The sequence below is a fragment of the Hypanus sabinus genome, chromosome 4, assembly GCF_030144855.1.
Source record: "Hypanus sabinus isolate sHypSab1 chromosome 4, sHypSab1.hap1, whole genome shotgun sequence".
NCBI classification, from domain to species: domain Eukaryota; kingdom Metazoa; phylum Chordata; class Chondrichthyes; order Myliobatiformes; family Dasyatidae; genus Hypanus; species Hypanus sabinus.
Genome location: NC_082709.1, coordinates 81,681,084 through 81,697,711, shown reverse-complemented (window position 1 = coordinate 81,697,711; position 16,628 = coordinate 81,681,084). Strand labels below are relative to the sequence as shown.

The following is a 16,628-nucleotide window of genomic DNA, read 5'->3' as shown; positions in this document are numbered from 1 at the left end:
GCTCTTGATGTGGTCTCCTCTACATCAGTGAGACCCAATGTAAATTGGAGGAGGGTGGTGGGGTGCCAACTTCACTCTGTCCACCACAAAAGGTGAGATGTTCTGGTGGCTACCCATTTTAATTCCACTGCCTGTTCCCATTCTGACATGTTGGTTGTGACCTCCTCTACTGCCGCAATGAGGTCACTCTCATTTGCAAGATCAATGCCCAATACTACATTTGGGTAGCCTCCAACCTGGTGACAGGAATATTGATTTCTCCCCCATCCAGTAAGTTCTCCCCCACTCTCTATTCTCTCTTTTTCCATTCCCCTTTCTGGTTTCCCTCTCTTTGTAATTTATTTTTTTTAATTGAAGTTCATCATCAAACAAACATTTCCATAAGATGTATTTCAGACATTGTACATATATATCATTCTGGTTTCCCTCTCAATCAATCTCTTATCCTCACCTGGCCAACACCTCCGTTTCCCCTCCTCCTTCCCTTTCTCCCATGGTCCACTCTCCTGTCTATCAGATTCCTCCTTTCTTCAGCCCTTTATCTCTTCCACCTATCACCTGCCAGCTTTTCACCATTACCCCAATGCCACCAACCCACCTTCCCTCTCACCTGGTCTCACCTATCATCTGCCAGCTTGTACTACTTCCTCCCCACCCCCCATCCCCACCAACACCTTATTCTGGCTTCTTTCCCCTTCCTTTCCAGTCCTGATAAAGGGTCTCGGCTGTGGAGCATCAATAGTTTATTCCACTCAATAGATGCTGCCTAACCTGTTGAGTTCCTCCAGCATTTTGTGTGTGTTGTTCTGTATTTCTAACATCTACATAGCCTCGTGTTCAATCAAGAGATATTTAGGTTGATTACGTAGTAAAGGCATAGAAGAATACAGATCTAATGTGGACAAATTTGAAATTCAATGAAATTTGAATGTTTATTGGTATTCTTCAGTACACAAAAGTAAGGGAAAATTAAATGGTTGTTACTCCGGATCAAGTGCAGCATAAAATACCACATTAAGCACAATTTTTTTAAAAACCAATAAAAATACGGTTCTGTGCAAAAGTCTGAGGTGGGGGGGAGGTGTGTGTGTGTGTGTGTGTATATATATATGTATATGCGCGCACACACACTTGTTTCGAATCAACTGGCCTTGCCTGGTGTCTCATGACTGCGTGTGTCTGCACCCACACCACCACCACCACCCTCCTTCTCTGCCACTTGTCCCCCACCCTCACCATTGCCAACATTGTTTGCTCCCTCCAAGTTTACAAACTCACTCTCCGCTCCATGTTGACAAGTACAGTACTGTACAAAAGTCTTGGGTAGCTGAGCTATACGTGCGTATGCCTTTTTGCACAATACTGTAAATATGAAAGCTGTCCTTTAAAACACAATGTATATTGAAGCAGTGTAGATTGGCATAAGGGTCAGCATGAACGCATTGGGCCAAAGGGCCTGATTCTGTGCTGTACAACTCTGAGTCTGGCTTGGCTCAGACTCCGTCTTACAGTCTGATGGTCTGCTTGCCATGAGAGCTGAAGACAGGCTAGGTGGCCACGTTGCATTCCTGTTCATGATTGCTTCTTCCCATGGTTTGGTCTGTTTAGGATGCCCATGAGTTCTTGAGTCAGTGCCTGGACCAGCTGAAGGAGGACATGGAGAAGCTGAACAAAACGTGGAAGAATGAGCCAGTGGCAGCCGATGAGAGTCCTGCGGCTCGAGTATGCCATGAGGCTGGTGCTGCCAGGGTCTATGCCTGCCCAGTCATTTGCAACGTGGAGTTTGAGGTCCTGCACACAATCAGTTGCAAAATGTACGTCAGTTGAGAGGTTTGATGGGAGAGTTGGAGAACTGGGGTTGCACGCTTTAACTAGATGACAGATCCATCTTTTCTTTAGTGTAGAGCCATAGAGGTGTACAACATTTGCCAAACAGAACCTAGATAATGTTGGGGTGTTTACAGCATCAGCTGGAACAATCACTTAAACTAGGACATGGCCCTTCAGCCCATGTTTTTTAACCTACTCTGTGGAGCAGACTTGATGGGCTAAATGGCCTAATTCTGCTCCTATGTCTTATGGTCTATTCCAAGATCAATCTAAACCCTTCTCTCCCAAATAGCCTTCCATTTTTTTTCATCCTATCTAAGAGTCTCTAATGTATCTGCCTCTACGGCCACCCCAGGCATTCTGCGCACCAGCCACTCTATGTAATAAAGGAAACTGGCCTCTGACATTCTTCCACCCCTCCTCATACTTTCCTTCAGTCACCTTAAAATTATGCCATTTCTGCCCTGGGGTCGTTGGGGGGTGGGGGGGGGGATCTCTGGCTATCTATTCAATCTATGCCTCTTATCACCATGTACATCCCTATCAAGTCACCTTTCATTTTCCTTCGCTCCAAAGAGAAAACCCCTAGCCCTATAAAATTAGGGAAGTCTTATTGCAACTGCCCAAGGCACTTCTAAACAGTTCTGGGTCTCCTATTTAGAACATAGAGCAATACAGGCCCTTCATCCCACAATGTGCCAACCTTTTAACCTACTCCAAGATCAATCTAACCCTCCCTCCCACATTGCCCTCCATTTATTTCTTTCCATTGGTGTGTGTATTGGTAAACTGTGTTGTAATTACTGCTAATACGTTTTGTTTTATTGGTCTTTTGATCTTGTAGGTGTTGTGAAAGTGTCACCAAGCGGGAGCAGTTCAATGATCTTTCCATTGACCTCCCGCGGCGGAGAAAGCAGCTGCCCCCAAGATCAATCCAGGATTCAATAGACCTCTTCTTCAGGGTGTGTTTCCCCTGACCTACTGCCATGTTTGTGTCTGTGTATGTATGAATGACGACACTTGCACTTAAAGGAAGGTTAGGAGAAGATTGGGAGGTGAGGGGATTGGGGCAGGTGGTGGCAGGAAGCATGGTAAGGAACTAGTTCATCGGCACAGTCAAGATGGGCCAGTGGCATTTTTCTGTGCTGTGGTCTATGACTAGTGGTTGACACACAAAATGCTGAAGGAGCTCAGCAAGTCGGGGAGCACCAATGGAAAAGAATGAACAGTAGATGTTTTCGGCTGAAGCTATCAGAATAGAAGGGTGTGGAGAGGGGAAGGAGTACAAGCTGTCAGGTGATAGGTGAGACCAGGCAAGGGGATGGTGGGTGGATGAGGTAGAAAGGCTGAAGGAGGAGGAATCTGTTAGGAAAGGACAGTGGACCATAGAAGAAAGGGAAAGATGAGGGGAACCAGAGGAGGTGCAGAAAAGAGAAAGGAATGAAGGGCCACTATTCAACATTTGCTTTGTAGTGTGTCATGGGACGAACAAAGTTGTCAGAACAAACGAGCTTGTATTAGATAAACAAATAAGATGCTAGTCTAGTGTTGATCTTTACAAATTAAAATAAATGCCAAAAGGGAACAGTATTTAATGACCAGATCATGAAAAGGGTCTCTGCGTGAAACGTTGACTCTTTATTCCTTTCCATGGATGTGGCCTGATCTGCAGAATTTCTTGTGTTTACGACAAAGGTTCTTGCCAGTAATTTATTCCTGTGCCAGCCAAATTGTTGGGAATGTTCAGGCTTGCCCATAATTGATGTGTTTAAATTGACATTCTTGCTTCCTACTTTGCAACAGTCACTTCACTTGGAAAGTAATTGATTAGATATAAGTTGAACTACCAGAGGAAGTAGTTGAGGTGGGTACAAGTGCAACATTTAAGAGGCATTTGGATAGTAAAATGGAGGGTTATGGACCAAACACAGGCAACTGGGACCAGCAGGGAGGATGCTGTGGTCAGCATGGATTGTATTGTTAACAGACACTGTCAGAATCAAGTTTATTATGTGAGTTCTGCATTCTATGTGTTGGGGTCAACCATCAAATATTGCCACACATTCCATCCGATTATAGAATGCCCACAATATTCAGCAGAACAACACACCACCAAAATACAACAACCAATAACAAAACAAATCGCTTTCCCAACCCTCACTCTCACACACAGATCTCCAAGCCTAGGACAAGCCACCTCCAACTTCTAAGCTGTGGCCCCAGACTCGCAGATACTGGGCCTCTGACCTCACTGACCGAGGGGCTTCAACAGTTTGATACCATTAAAACCCACTGCAGTACCTCTAGAACTTAAAATTGTGCCTGTGACTTGCGGCCACTTCACTGCGAGACACATGGCTCAGTCTCCCAAGACAAAACTGCCAAACACATCACTGGCACTAGCCTACCCACCATTAAGGAAACTTACGCAGAAATGTGCCGAAAAGGGGCCAATAACATATGAAGGATCCCATGCACCATGTTAATGAATTATTTGTCCCATTCTCATCAAGGAGGCTACATAGCATCTACACCAGCACCACCAGAATCAAAAACAGTTACTTTCCCCAAGTAGCAAGGCTGATCAACACCTCCACTAACTAACCCACCCTCCACACCCCCTAACCACCAATATTTTATCATGTCCTGTCAGTCACCTTATGTTGAGATGCAACTGTGATTTTGTGCAAGCCTTAACTCTTCCCTCCTACATAGCCCTCCAATTTTTCTATCATCCATATGTTTGTCTAAGAGTCTCTTAAATGTCCCTTATGTATCTTCCTCTACCATCAACCCTGGCAGGGCATTCTGCACATTGACTACTTCCTTTGTTTTTTTTTAATTCTGACATTTCCCCCTAAACTTCCCTCCTATCACCTTATAATTATGCCTCCTCTTATTAGCCATTTCCACCCTGAGGTAGTCATTGGCTGTCTACTTGATCTATGCCTCTTAAAACTTATCTCATCCTCTTTCACTCCAAAGAGAAAAGCCCTAGTTTGCTCAGCTTATCCCGAGATAAGACAAAGTCTCTAGTCAAGACAGCATTCTGGTGACTCACTGCTCTGCATGGACCCTATAGGTGATGTGTGGTAGTGCACCAACCAATCATATCACTGAGGCAGAAATAAAGGATTTAAAAGTGCCTGAATAAAAATTCTTAAAGAATAATGTCTAATTTATAGAGCACTTTTCATGTCGGCAATGCTTTACAATGGAAAAAAAAGATAAAAAAAGATGTTAGATAAAAGAAAAGTCTCATCTGAGTCTGTATCCCTTAAGTTTTGGGTATTGAGCTCCACAGTTTAGGAGCCTGGTGAAATATATTTTCTATTCATTTTAGGACAAGTGGTTTCAAGGTAGAGCAGGTGAATACGAACCTTCTATAGATAATTTAGTAGGAAAGATGACCATTTAATACTTAAGTATTCTAGTCAGCCTTTTGTTTTCATATACATCCTCAGTGGCCACTTTATCTGGTACACCTGTACACCTCCTTAATGTAAATATTTTATTAGCCAATCATATGGCAGCAGCTCAAATGCATTAAAGCATGCAAACATGGTCAAGGGGTTCATTTGTTGTTTAGACCAAACATCAGAATGGGAAAGAAATATGATCTAAGTGACTTTGACTGTGGAACGATTGTTGGTGCCAGATGGGGTGGTTTGAGGATTTTAGAAACTGCTGATCTCCTGGGATTTTCACACCCAAGAGTCTCTAAAATTTACAGAGAATGGTGTGAAAAACAAAAAAGCAACATCCAATGAGCAGCAGTTTTTCTTAGAAAGGTTTTTATATAAAGATGGACATAGCTGGATCCTGGGGCATTTGCTAAACAAGGAAGAACTGAGGTAGTGGACACCTCCATCCACCTAACTTGAAACAGATTGTAAATTGGACTTGAGCACAGTTGGTTTGACTTGCTACCTGAGAGGAGGGGGGAATTTGGGAGTTGCGCTCCTAATTTCAGCCCCATCCCATCCTCTTGCTGTTACATGGCTGAGTGAAGGAGCTGCATCAAGAGCTGGGGAAATCAGAGGCTAACTGATTTGTCTTTCTCACTCCAGGCTGAAGAAATCGAATACTCCTGTGAGAAGTGCAATGGGAAAAACGCAGTTGTGACCCACAAGTTCAGCAGGTTGCCCAGGTCAGTGGTCAAGTGGGTAGAGACGGGTGACAAGTGAGGTAGAAGGTTGGGGTCCCTTCACATTGTTGGAGAGTTTGCCCTCCTTGATTCTGCAAACTAACTTAATTTGGGTCCTCTGTACTGTGTTCATCTTCAGCTTGATTCACAAGCAAAACCTGAGATGTGTAACTGGACGTTCCTAAAATCAGAATCAAGTTTATTATCACTGGCTTGTGAAATTTGACGTTTTGTGGCAGCAGTACAGTGCTATACATTGAATATTATTAGAAATTACAGAAAATATTAATACAGAAGTAGATGAAAGGGGTCAGAGAGAGGTGGGGGAGATCGATCAAAGAGCAAAATGGTGAGGTATCAGTATGTGGACTGTTCAGAGATCTGGTGGAAGGGAGTACATGCTCCCTACACATTTGCATTATATATAGGAGAGTGAGGGGTGATCTTATAAAAATGTTTAAAATCATGAGTGGTGTAGTTAAGGTGGATCATTTCTGCAGGGTGATAAAAGTCCATAATTAGGGAAAATGGGTTTAGAGTGTGAGGGAAAGATTTAAAAGGGGCCCAAGTGGCAGCTTTTTCACATAAAGCATGGTGTGCAGGTGGAACAAGTTGCCAGAGGAAGTGTCTGAACCAACAGTGCAAAAAGTTTATATAAACAACTCATACATAAACATAAATTTGGGAATTTGACTCGCATTGTAAAATCAGAAGTAAGTACCCTGGATGTTATCCTTGATTCAGATTTGAACTTTAAATCCCATGTAAAGAAAGTGACCAGTGCAGCATTTCTACACTGAAGCAATATTGCAAAGGTACAGTTGTTTCTGCCACATAAAGATACTGAAAAACTAATTTTGCCTTTTACGTTGAATAGATTAGATTACTGCAATGCTCTTTTTACTAGCCTTTCTAAGTATTCTCTTAACAAACTTCAACTTAGTCAGAATCCAGTGCTAGACTTTTAACCAAAACCAGGATGAGGGAGCATACCACTCCTGTACTAGCAATGGCTTCCTTTCCTGCCACTGCCTATAAGGAGTTTTTACATTCTCTCCGTGACTGCATGGATTTTCTCTTGGTGCTCCGGTTTTCTCCCACAGTTCAAAGGTCTTCCTTCTGGTTGGTAGGTTAATTGGTCATTTTAAACTGTCTCGTGATTGGGCTTGGGTTAAATTGGGGGATTGCTGGCAGCATGGCTCAAAAGGCTGGAAGGGCCTATTCCATACTAGATTTCAATCAGTCAATCAATAAGTAAATATTTTAGAATTGATTTTATAAAGTTCTCTTGTTTTTAAAGCTCTTTATTGTCTGGGACCTCTCAGGTCTTCTGCTAGCCTCTTAAACGATCTCCCTCTAAAGATAATTATCAGATCAGCTTTTTTGAACTGTGCTCCTAAACTGTGGAGCTCAATACCTTAAGTTATAAAGGGATACAGGCTCAGTTGACACTTTTAAATGCCAGTTCAAAACCTATTTATTTAACCTTGCTTTCGACTAACTTCTTTTTGTCTTTGATTTTCATGTTTTTTTTTATATACAAGTATTTGTACTTTTATCCCAATGTAAAGCAATTTGAACTATATCTATGAAAAGTACTCTATAATGTTATTATTACTGCAAAAGACTGCAGATGCTGTAAATCCACAGTAATGCTTGAGGAACTGAGCAGGGCTGCCGGCATCTATGGAGAGGAATAAAGTCGACATTTCACACTGAGACTTCATTGGGACCTTTATTCCTTGCCTGATTTGCTGAATTCCTCTGGCATTTTGTTTGTGTTATCTTGCTGGCAGGGTCAGCTTTTATTTTGCTGACTTGGTAAAACAGGCCCCTCAGCTCACCAAGTCTTCATCGATAGTTAAGCATCCTTAACCCCCACATTCCCATCAACTCAACTTGGATTAAAATACTTACCCTTATACTAGGGACAATTTACTGTGAATATAGAACATAGAAATCTGCAGAACATTATAGGCTCCTCAGCCCACAATGTTGTGCCAACCATGTAACCTACTCTGGAAACTACCTAGGATTTCCCTACCACATAGCCCTCTTTTTCTAAGCTTCATGTGCCTATCAAAAATCTCTTAAAATTGGTTGTATTAAACCTATTAACCTGCAAGTTTAGGATAAGACAAGCCCCTTTTATTCATGCTCTACTCACACTTCCAAGCCCAGGTCAGGTTGCCTCTGGGCCCTTCAGTCTCCACATTATAATACAGGAGGCTGTTCAGCCCATCGGATCTACAAAAGATCTGAAGTGGGCGCAGTCAGTTTCCCCCTTCTTTTCCTCAAAGATCTTGTCAATTCCCTTTTGAAAGGTCCCATTGACTCAGCTTCCACAACAGTTAGAAGCAGGCAGTTCCAGATCACCATACTTTGCAGAAGAGGTCCTCGCTGCAATGTTTTTGTGATTAGTTTAAATTTATGACAACATGGACTGGTTCCTTTGATTTAAATCTGCATGCCCTGAACAGACCTTCTAATTCTGTGCTTCCCGGAGAACCATCCTAAATTCTCTAGTCCAGCATCATGCCTGATGTTTGCCTCTGGACCAAAATTAGAAAATCTCTTCCACTTAATTGTTAGTGTGGACCAGACTTGGACTCAATACTTCAGCTTTGTCTGGTGTACTGAACATGTTCAAGCCTAGGTAGGAAGAGAAACCCACATGCTATGCAGCACACCTGACTGTATAACCTAGGCTAGACTTTTAACTGATGACACCCAAAGAGACATCGTCTGTCCTTGGATCAGTAATGACTATCTCACAAATGAAAACCAAAAATAGTGGAAGCACTTGGCCCGGTTTCTCAGACTTGCAGACATCAAACCTCTAACCTCTGGTCCCTGGCCCATACTCGGAGAATCAACCTTTCCACCTAAAGATCAAGTCTGGACCAGAGTCTGTCCTCTGTAACCGATGACAATCTAGTACACTATCCAAAAAAACCACCAGCCAGTTGTGTTCTTAGCTTCTAATTACAGACTGACATTTTCTTACAGAGTCCTCATCCTCCATTTGAAACGGTACAGTTTTAACGTGCAGCTCTCTCTGAATAACAAGCTTGGTCAACAGGTCATCATCCCCAAGTACCTGACTCTGGCCGCTCACTGCACTGAGACGACACGAGAGCCCTTTGCACTTGCCTGGAACGGACAAGGTCCAATGTAAGTTAGAAGTGGGTGCACAATTAACAAGAAGGGAAGGTTTTGGATAGAGGAGTGGTATTGATGAGCATGGAAAAGGGGGGGACTTTAATTGCTCAATCTGATATATAATTTACTGTATCTATCATTTATGTTCTGGCTGCTGTTGCTTATACTGTGCAAAAGTCTTGGGCACCCTAGCAATACATATGTGCCTAAGACTTTTGCATAGTACTGTATTTGTCAACATGGAGCAGAGAGTGAGTTTATAAATCTGGTGGGAGCAAAGGACATTGGGATTGGTGAGGGTGGAGTGCCATAGGAGGGGTGTGGGACAGGTGGCAGAGGAGTGCCGAGCGGGTTGGCACGAATGCAGACACATCCAGATCTGAGACACTGGGCAAGGTCATTAGATTCCAAGCAATTGGTTTATTGATCATTACAGAATGGCTTTCTGGTGCTTCCCGCTCCCTCCCCTTTCCCTGCCTCCTTCCACTCTCAGTCCACAATAGTGACCCATATCAGAATCAGGTTTATCATCACTCACCTGTGTCATGAAACTTTTTTTTGTGGCAGCAGTACAGTGCAATATATAAAATTACTGAAGTACTGTACAAAGGTTTTAGGAACCCTAGCTATACATGTGCTAAAGACTGTTGACAAAAGGCTTTGGGTGGCCTGGGACAAGGTAAATCAGTTTATTTTTGCCATTTCTACTGAGTTACTGTGGAAAATTTTGTTTTGAATGCTAGCGATACAGATGTAGTAAAAGCGAAAAGCATTAAGGATGCAGAATAAAGTGTTACTGAGAAAGTACGGTGCAGGCAGACAATAAGGTACTACGCCATAAAAAATAGATTTTAGGTCAAGAATCCATCTTATTGTACAAGAGATCTTATGACAGCTCTTGTATAGAAGCTGTCCTTGAGCCTGATGGTATATGCCATGAGGCTTTTGTATCTTCTGCCCGATGGGGAGAGGGGAGAAAAGAGAATATCTGGGGGTGGATGAATGTTTGATTACAATAGCTGATTTACTGAAGCAGCAAGGAGTATGGACAGAATTGATAGATGGAGGCTGGTTTCTGTGATGGGCTGATCTGTGTCCATTACTCTCTGCAGTTTCTTGCCGTCATGGGCACAGCAGTTATTGTACTGTGCAATTAGCAAGGGCCGATGGGAATGTACCAGATTTGTTCAGGCTCTTGAAGTAGAAATGTTGATGTGCTTTCTTGACTGTGTCTTCTGTGTAGAAAGGTGTGCTCTTTTGAAAGAAGTATTGCCTGCATATTTGTAATTTTGGCAGAAACATTGGCTAGGCCAGTGGACAGAACTCGACCCTGCCTTGCAGGAGAGTAAACAGGCCCCGGGTTTAACAACGCACACAGAATGCTGGAGGAGCTCAACAGGTTACACAGCATTCACGGAAATGGACAAACAGTTGATGTTTCAGGCCAAGACCCTAAGACCCTTCATCAAGACTTGGTTTAATAATCCAAAACAACCCCTTTGGCAATGTCGTGCTCTCAGTACACAATGAACTAATTGGGATTTCAATCCAAGATGTGCTCTGGAGGTGAAAGTAGTGTTGACTAAGGCACAGCTGATGCTTTATAAGTCTGGTAGCCTGATAAGTCTGTTTTGTGTGACTATTTGATAAAAGCCTCAGTAATAATGAAGCTTTAATTTTGGTTATGTTTTGTATGGGTGGAATGAGTGTTTACTCAGAGATTTTGTGCAGTCTTAACACAATACCTGCTGTTGGAATTTCACAGATCACGGCCACTGAAAACCTCTCAGTCAGTGAATTCTACAACTGCCCCATTCACGTTGGGAAGGTGAGTGCACACAATATAGTCTCCTGGTGTAATTCAGGGGTTGTTGACTGCTGGAGCCCACTGAGATAAAGAGAATTTCTTTAACCAGAATCTGTGAATCTGTGGAACTCAGTGCTACAGACCCCGGTGGAGGACAAGTCATTGGGTATATTAAAGTGAAGGTTGATGGGTTCTGGATTAGAAAGAGTGTTCAAGGTTACGGGGAGAAGGCAGGAGATTGGGATTGAGAGTGGTAATAAATCCACTATGATGAAATGGCAGAGCAAACTCGATGGGCTGAATAGCCTAATTCTGCTGTCTTATGGGTCAGGGGAGTGGTACTGGGTAAGCAGAGAAGTGATGGGATGCAGGAGGGTATGTGGAGGGGAGGCGCACTCCTGGTGGTGGCATGGTAAATGGATGTGCTGTTGAGGCAAGAGGACATCAGGTATGGAAGAGGGAATGAGGGTTGGGTGTTGGAATTGACCAGTGGGTGAATAATGCACTAGTTGGGTATGTAATGGAGTAGATAAGATTGAAGGGTGAAAGGGGGTTCTCAGGGTAGCAAAGCAGTTAGTGCAATGCCTTACACTGTCAGCTGTAAGATTGGGGTTCGATTCCTACCACTGTCTCTAAGGAGTTCGTACATTCTTCCCTTGGCTATAAGTGTGTCCTCTGGGTGCCCTGGTTTCCTCCCACTTCCCCAAAAACGAATGGCTGGGGTTAATGAGTTGTGAGCATGCAGTGTTGGTGCCAGAAGCATGGTGACACTTGCAGGCAGATTTGATTTGACACAAATGGCAGATTTCATTGTTTGTTTTGATTTTTATGTGACAAATAAAGTTAATCTTTTTATCTTCAGCTAATGTGTTAACTTTGATCAGAATTTGTAAATTTTGAGAGCTTCTTCCTGCTTACATTGAGTATAAAACAGTACAACACAGGAACGGACTGTCAGCCCACAATGTCTGTGCCAGTCATGATGCCATTTTTAACTAATCTCATCTACCGGCACATGATCCATATCCCTCCATTATCTACCTGTTAAATGTTGTGTTGTATCTGCTTCCACCACCTCCCTTGGCAGCAGGTTCCAGCCACCTACCACTCTGTGTATAAAAATAAAACCTCACATCTTCTTTATTCTACCCTACCCATTCTTCTCATAATGTTCTAAGCAAAGTTCAAAGTAAATGTATTATCAAAGTACATGTACGTCACCAACTATTACCCTGAGGTTCATTTTCTGAACTTCTATAGGTTTACCCTCAACCAGAGAAAACAATCCAAGTTTATCTAACCTCTTCTTGGTAGTTAATACCAGGCAATGACCTGGTAAAGTTCTTCTGAACACCCTCAAAATTAGGTCATTCGGTCCATCGCATCTGCACCATTTCGTCAGGGCAGATTTATTATTCCTCCCAATCCCATTCTCTGGCCTTCTCCCCATAACTATTGACACCCGAACTAATCACAGATCTGTCAACCTCTGCTTTAAGAATTCCTAAAGGCCTGGCCTCCACAGCCAGCTGTGGCAATGAGTTTCACTGATACACCACCAACTGGCTAAAGAAATTCCTTCTCTTTTCTAAATGGACAGCCCACTACTCTGAGGCTGTACCCTCTGGTTCTAGATCCTGCCACTAAAGGAAACATCCTTTCCATATCCACTCTTTCTAGGCCAAGGGTCGGCAACCCGCGGCTCCGGAGCCGCATGCGACTCTTTGATCTCTGTGCTGCGGCTCCCCATAGTTTGTTAGTTTTTGAAATGTATTTCGAAATTTGAAGATTATGGTGATCTTGTACAATCTAAAAACGTTGTGGAGACCCCATTTCCTGGCACATCCGAACCGGCTCACAATTAACCACCGTTCCGGCTAAGGGAGATAGCCTACGGGGGTTTGTGAGTACGTGTCTTTTGGAGCATCCGCGCCCACGGGGACGGGTTAAGGGAGGCTTTAAATCAAGGCTGTTTAGTTCAAATAAAGTTACCTTTGACTGCAGTGTCTTTATTTTAGCGCTGCGTGTAGCGCTACACCGCTACAACGTGTTTTTTATCGCTATTAATATACGTCACCACTGCCAATGCCTGACACCCGCCAGTGCACGCTTTCTTTTAATTCTTCGATCCAAGGGAGGCTACCTATGGAGTAACCTTCAACCCAACGTCTTTTTTTTGGAGTTCAAAATGTTTTTGTTGCATGCAGAAATGTAATTTTGTTTTCTCTGCAGGAGTTCATCAATTTCATAAATGCAACACATTATAGTTTGTTTATACATAGCATAAAGGCAAAAAAAACCATTGTATGCAGTGTTATTTCATTTTAAATGTCAAACGGGTTTTGTGGCTCCCAGTGTTTTCTTTTCTGTGGGAAATGGGTCCATATTGGCTCTTTCAGTGGTAAACGTTGCCAACCCCTGTTCTAGGCCTTTCAATATTCAATACATTTCATTGAGATTCTGCTTCCCCACCCCCCCACCATTCTTCTAAAATGGCCTAGAAATTTGCTGGAAATTGTGAATGAGTAGATGCTATGTGACCCACAGCATCAAAATGAACTAGACTCTCCACTGAATCCACATATAGCTTATGATAGTTATCAAATAAGGGTTGAGCTTCTTGAAAGGTTGGCTTTATTTATCACATGTACAAACACACAGTGAAATGTGTCATTTTGCATCAATGACCAACATGCTCTGAGGATGTGCGGGGCAGCCCACAAGTGTTGCTGTGCTTCCAGCAGCAATATAGCATGCCCACAGCTTATTAACCCTAACTTACACTTTTTTGGAATGTGAGAGGGAACTGGAGCACCCAGAAGAAACCCATATGGTTAAAAAGCAAATTCCTTAGAGACAGCGACAGGAATCGAACCCCAATCGCTGATCGCTGGCGCTATAATAGTGTTGTGCTGTAATAGCATAATGCTAACCACTACATTAACAGGTCACTTGGTGGTCCTCTCACTGTGCTTTGAATGTAGTTCACCCAGAGCCAGAACAAAGAGAGTATTTTAGAACATGCTGCATTGGTTTAGTGGAAATGATTTTTGCTATATCAAGGCAAAGTCCTGCTCCTTAACTCGGGCTGCCCATTTACAACCTCCCGTTATGTTCTCTCGCACAGGAAGTACTGTTTCAAGTCTTCGATCGTGATCCAAGACTCAGACAGTGAGGATGAGCAGGTGAGGCGGGCCATGGTGATCAGCAGGCAGATGAATGAGCAAGCTCAGCGAGAGACACGGCAGGAGGATGAAGAAATGCAACTGGTAAGGCCAGCACCCCTGAGGATTCGCTTTAACCACTCCCAATCTTTAGAAAGATCAAGTATGGAACAGGGCAGCACAGGAACAGGCCTATCAGCCAACATGTGCTGAACGTAGAACATAGAAGAGTACAGGATCTTCAGTCCACAGTTTTGTCTTTATAGAACAGTGGAACAGTTCAGTACAACTGTGCTGAGGAACGGGTTAAATTGATTTTAGAATAGGTCAAAATGTCAGCACGGCATAGTGAGCCAAATGGCCTGTGTTGTGCTGTAATGTTCTGTGTTCCATGCTCTTAAGGCGTGTGGTGTTATGCTGACATTTTAACTTGCTCTGACATCAATCTAACCCATCCCTCCCACATAGCCCTCCACTTTTCTTTTATCCATGTGCCTGTCTAAGAGTTTCTTATCTCCCCTGTATGTATCTGGCTCTACCACCACCCCTGGCAGGACATTCATTGCACCCACCACTCTCTGTGGGGCTGCATCATGGACTACCTACAGTCGGCACCTGAAAGCCCTGGAACAAGACCAGCAAAAACCCTAATGTAATATGTTGAGGATCAGCTGGAAGGACAGGCTCACTAGCACCAGAGTAATGGAGGAGGCCAACATGAATAGCATCTCCACCACAATAAAGCAGCACCAACTGCAATGGAGAGGTCATGTCATCCGGATACCTAACTCTTGTCTCCCCAAGTGGATCCTTTACCTCCAGTTGAAGGAAGGTCAGTGAGCCCCTAGTGGTCAAAGAAAACGCTTCAAAGGTGACATCAAAATCAGCCTGAAGAGATTCAATATTACTTCTAAAAACTGGGAGGACATTGCACTCAATAGATACACCTGGAGGAAATCTGTTCAAGAGGGAGCTGTGCTACACGAGAGTGACCTCCGCTTTGCCACAGAGAACAAGCAACAGCTGTGAAAGGAAAGACAGAGTGACGAAAAGACCCAACCACTAATCATAGCTGCCACTTTTGCCCACACTACATTAAGTTCAAGATCAACTTTATTTGTCATTCAGACATACGTGAATATCCATGAATACAACCATACAAAACAGCATTCCTCTGGGGCCAAGGTCCAAAACACAATACCAACAGTCATACAAGGCGCATACAGCACATATAAGTAAACATAGCCACATGAAAAGAAATATAATACTGCCCAAGTCTTTGAGGGTGATGTCTTGAATTTTGATGGTGTTTGGATGTTGTAAGCAAGAGCAAGCCTGCATCCATCCACAAATGAATGCACACTGCATTCCAACGCCTTCCTGTAGCATGTGGCAACACAATCTGTACCTAGTCCCACTCCCATCGCTATTGAGCAACTCACTGATGGAGTAGACCTGCAGTACTTGATGTTTTTGTTAACCAGCAGTGTCTTCTGATCATAAAGAGACATAAATTGCACCTTTGGTTGAGAACATGAGATGAAGAATCCTTGGAAGTGGTGGAAATAGTTCAGTTTGGAGTTAGTGAAGTTATCCCCTCTGTTTAAGAGTCTGATTGTTGAGGTAGGATAATTGTTCCTGAAACTGGTGGTGTGGTTCCTGAGACTTTTGTATCCTTCCTGATGATAGCATTGAAAAAAAAGCATGGCTTGGATGGGTGGGGTGGGAAACACAAAGTACTCTGCAGATGCTGGAGTCGAAGCAACATGTACAACACGCTGGAGGAATTCAGCAGGTCGGGCAGCATCCGTGGAAATGAGCGGTCAACGTTTCAAGCCGAGACCCTTTGTCAGGACTGAAGAGGGAGGGGGTCCCTGCTCCCTCCCTCTTCAGTCCTGATGAATGGTCTCGGCCTGAAATGTTGTCTGTTCATTTCCATGGATGCTACCCGACCTGCTGGGTGGGGTGGGGTTGTACTTTTCTGTGGTAGTACTCTGTGTAGGTGTGCTCAGTAGTGATTAGGGCTTTATCTGTGATGGACTAGGCTGTATCCAGTATGATGTGAGTTCATCTTGTCATCTTTATGCTTACTGGCCAGCTTTTCTTTTTCTTTTTACAATATTTTTATTCAGAAGATAAAAACAAGATTTACAAAGTGCAACACATAGATACATCTCAACATAAATTGTGTACATTCATATATTGTAATAAAATTGATCAAAATGTTATAGCATATCACATAAAGGTAAACCACTCTGTAATCAAAAATTTAAAGATAGGTCATACATCATAAAATAATTTTTTTATATAAAAGAAAGTCAACCCCCTACCAACTACCAAAGAAAAAAGCTGATGGGTGATAATGGATAATTAGAAAAAAAAATTCACTTAAGAAGAGAAGATAAAAATATACATAAAAGTCTATGCACGGTTAAACTTTATAAATTGGAAAAGTAATTTAGGAAAGGTCCCCAGATACCATAAAAAGATTGTTTTGAATTTAAGACTGAGACTGGCC

General features: G+C 43.0%; 1 protein-coding gene across 2 annotated transcripts in view; it reads left to right on the top strand.

Moving 5' to 3' along the window:
* usp37 (ubiquitin specific peptidase 37) overlaps nt 1-16,628 on the top strand; it is an 84,688-nt gene that overhangs the window by 52,932 nt on the left and 15,128 nt on the right. For both annotated transcript variants that reach the window (XM_059967538.1, XM_059967539.1), the window contains exons 12-17: nt 1,609-1,814; nt 2,675-2,792; nt 5,901-5,980; nt 8,987-9,151; nt 10,905-10,967; nt 14,074-14,215. In XM_059967538.1, the coding sequence (XP_059823521.1) occupies nt 1,609-1,814; nt 2,675-2,792; nt 5,901-5,980; nt 8,987-9,151; nt 10,905-10,967; nt 14,074-14,215 (774 nt within the window). The remainder of the gene's footprint in view (nt 1-1,608; nt 1,815-2,674; nt 2,793-5,900; nt 5,981-8,986; nt 9,152-10,904; nt 10,968-14,073; nt 14,216-16,628) is intronic.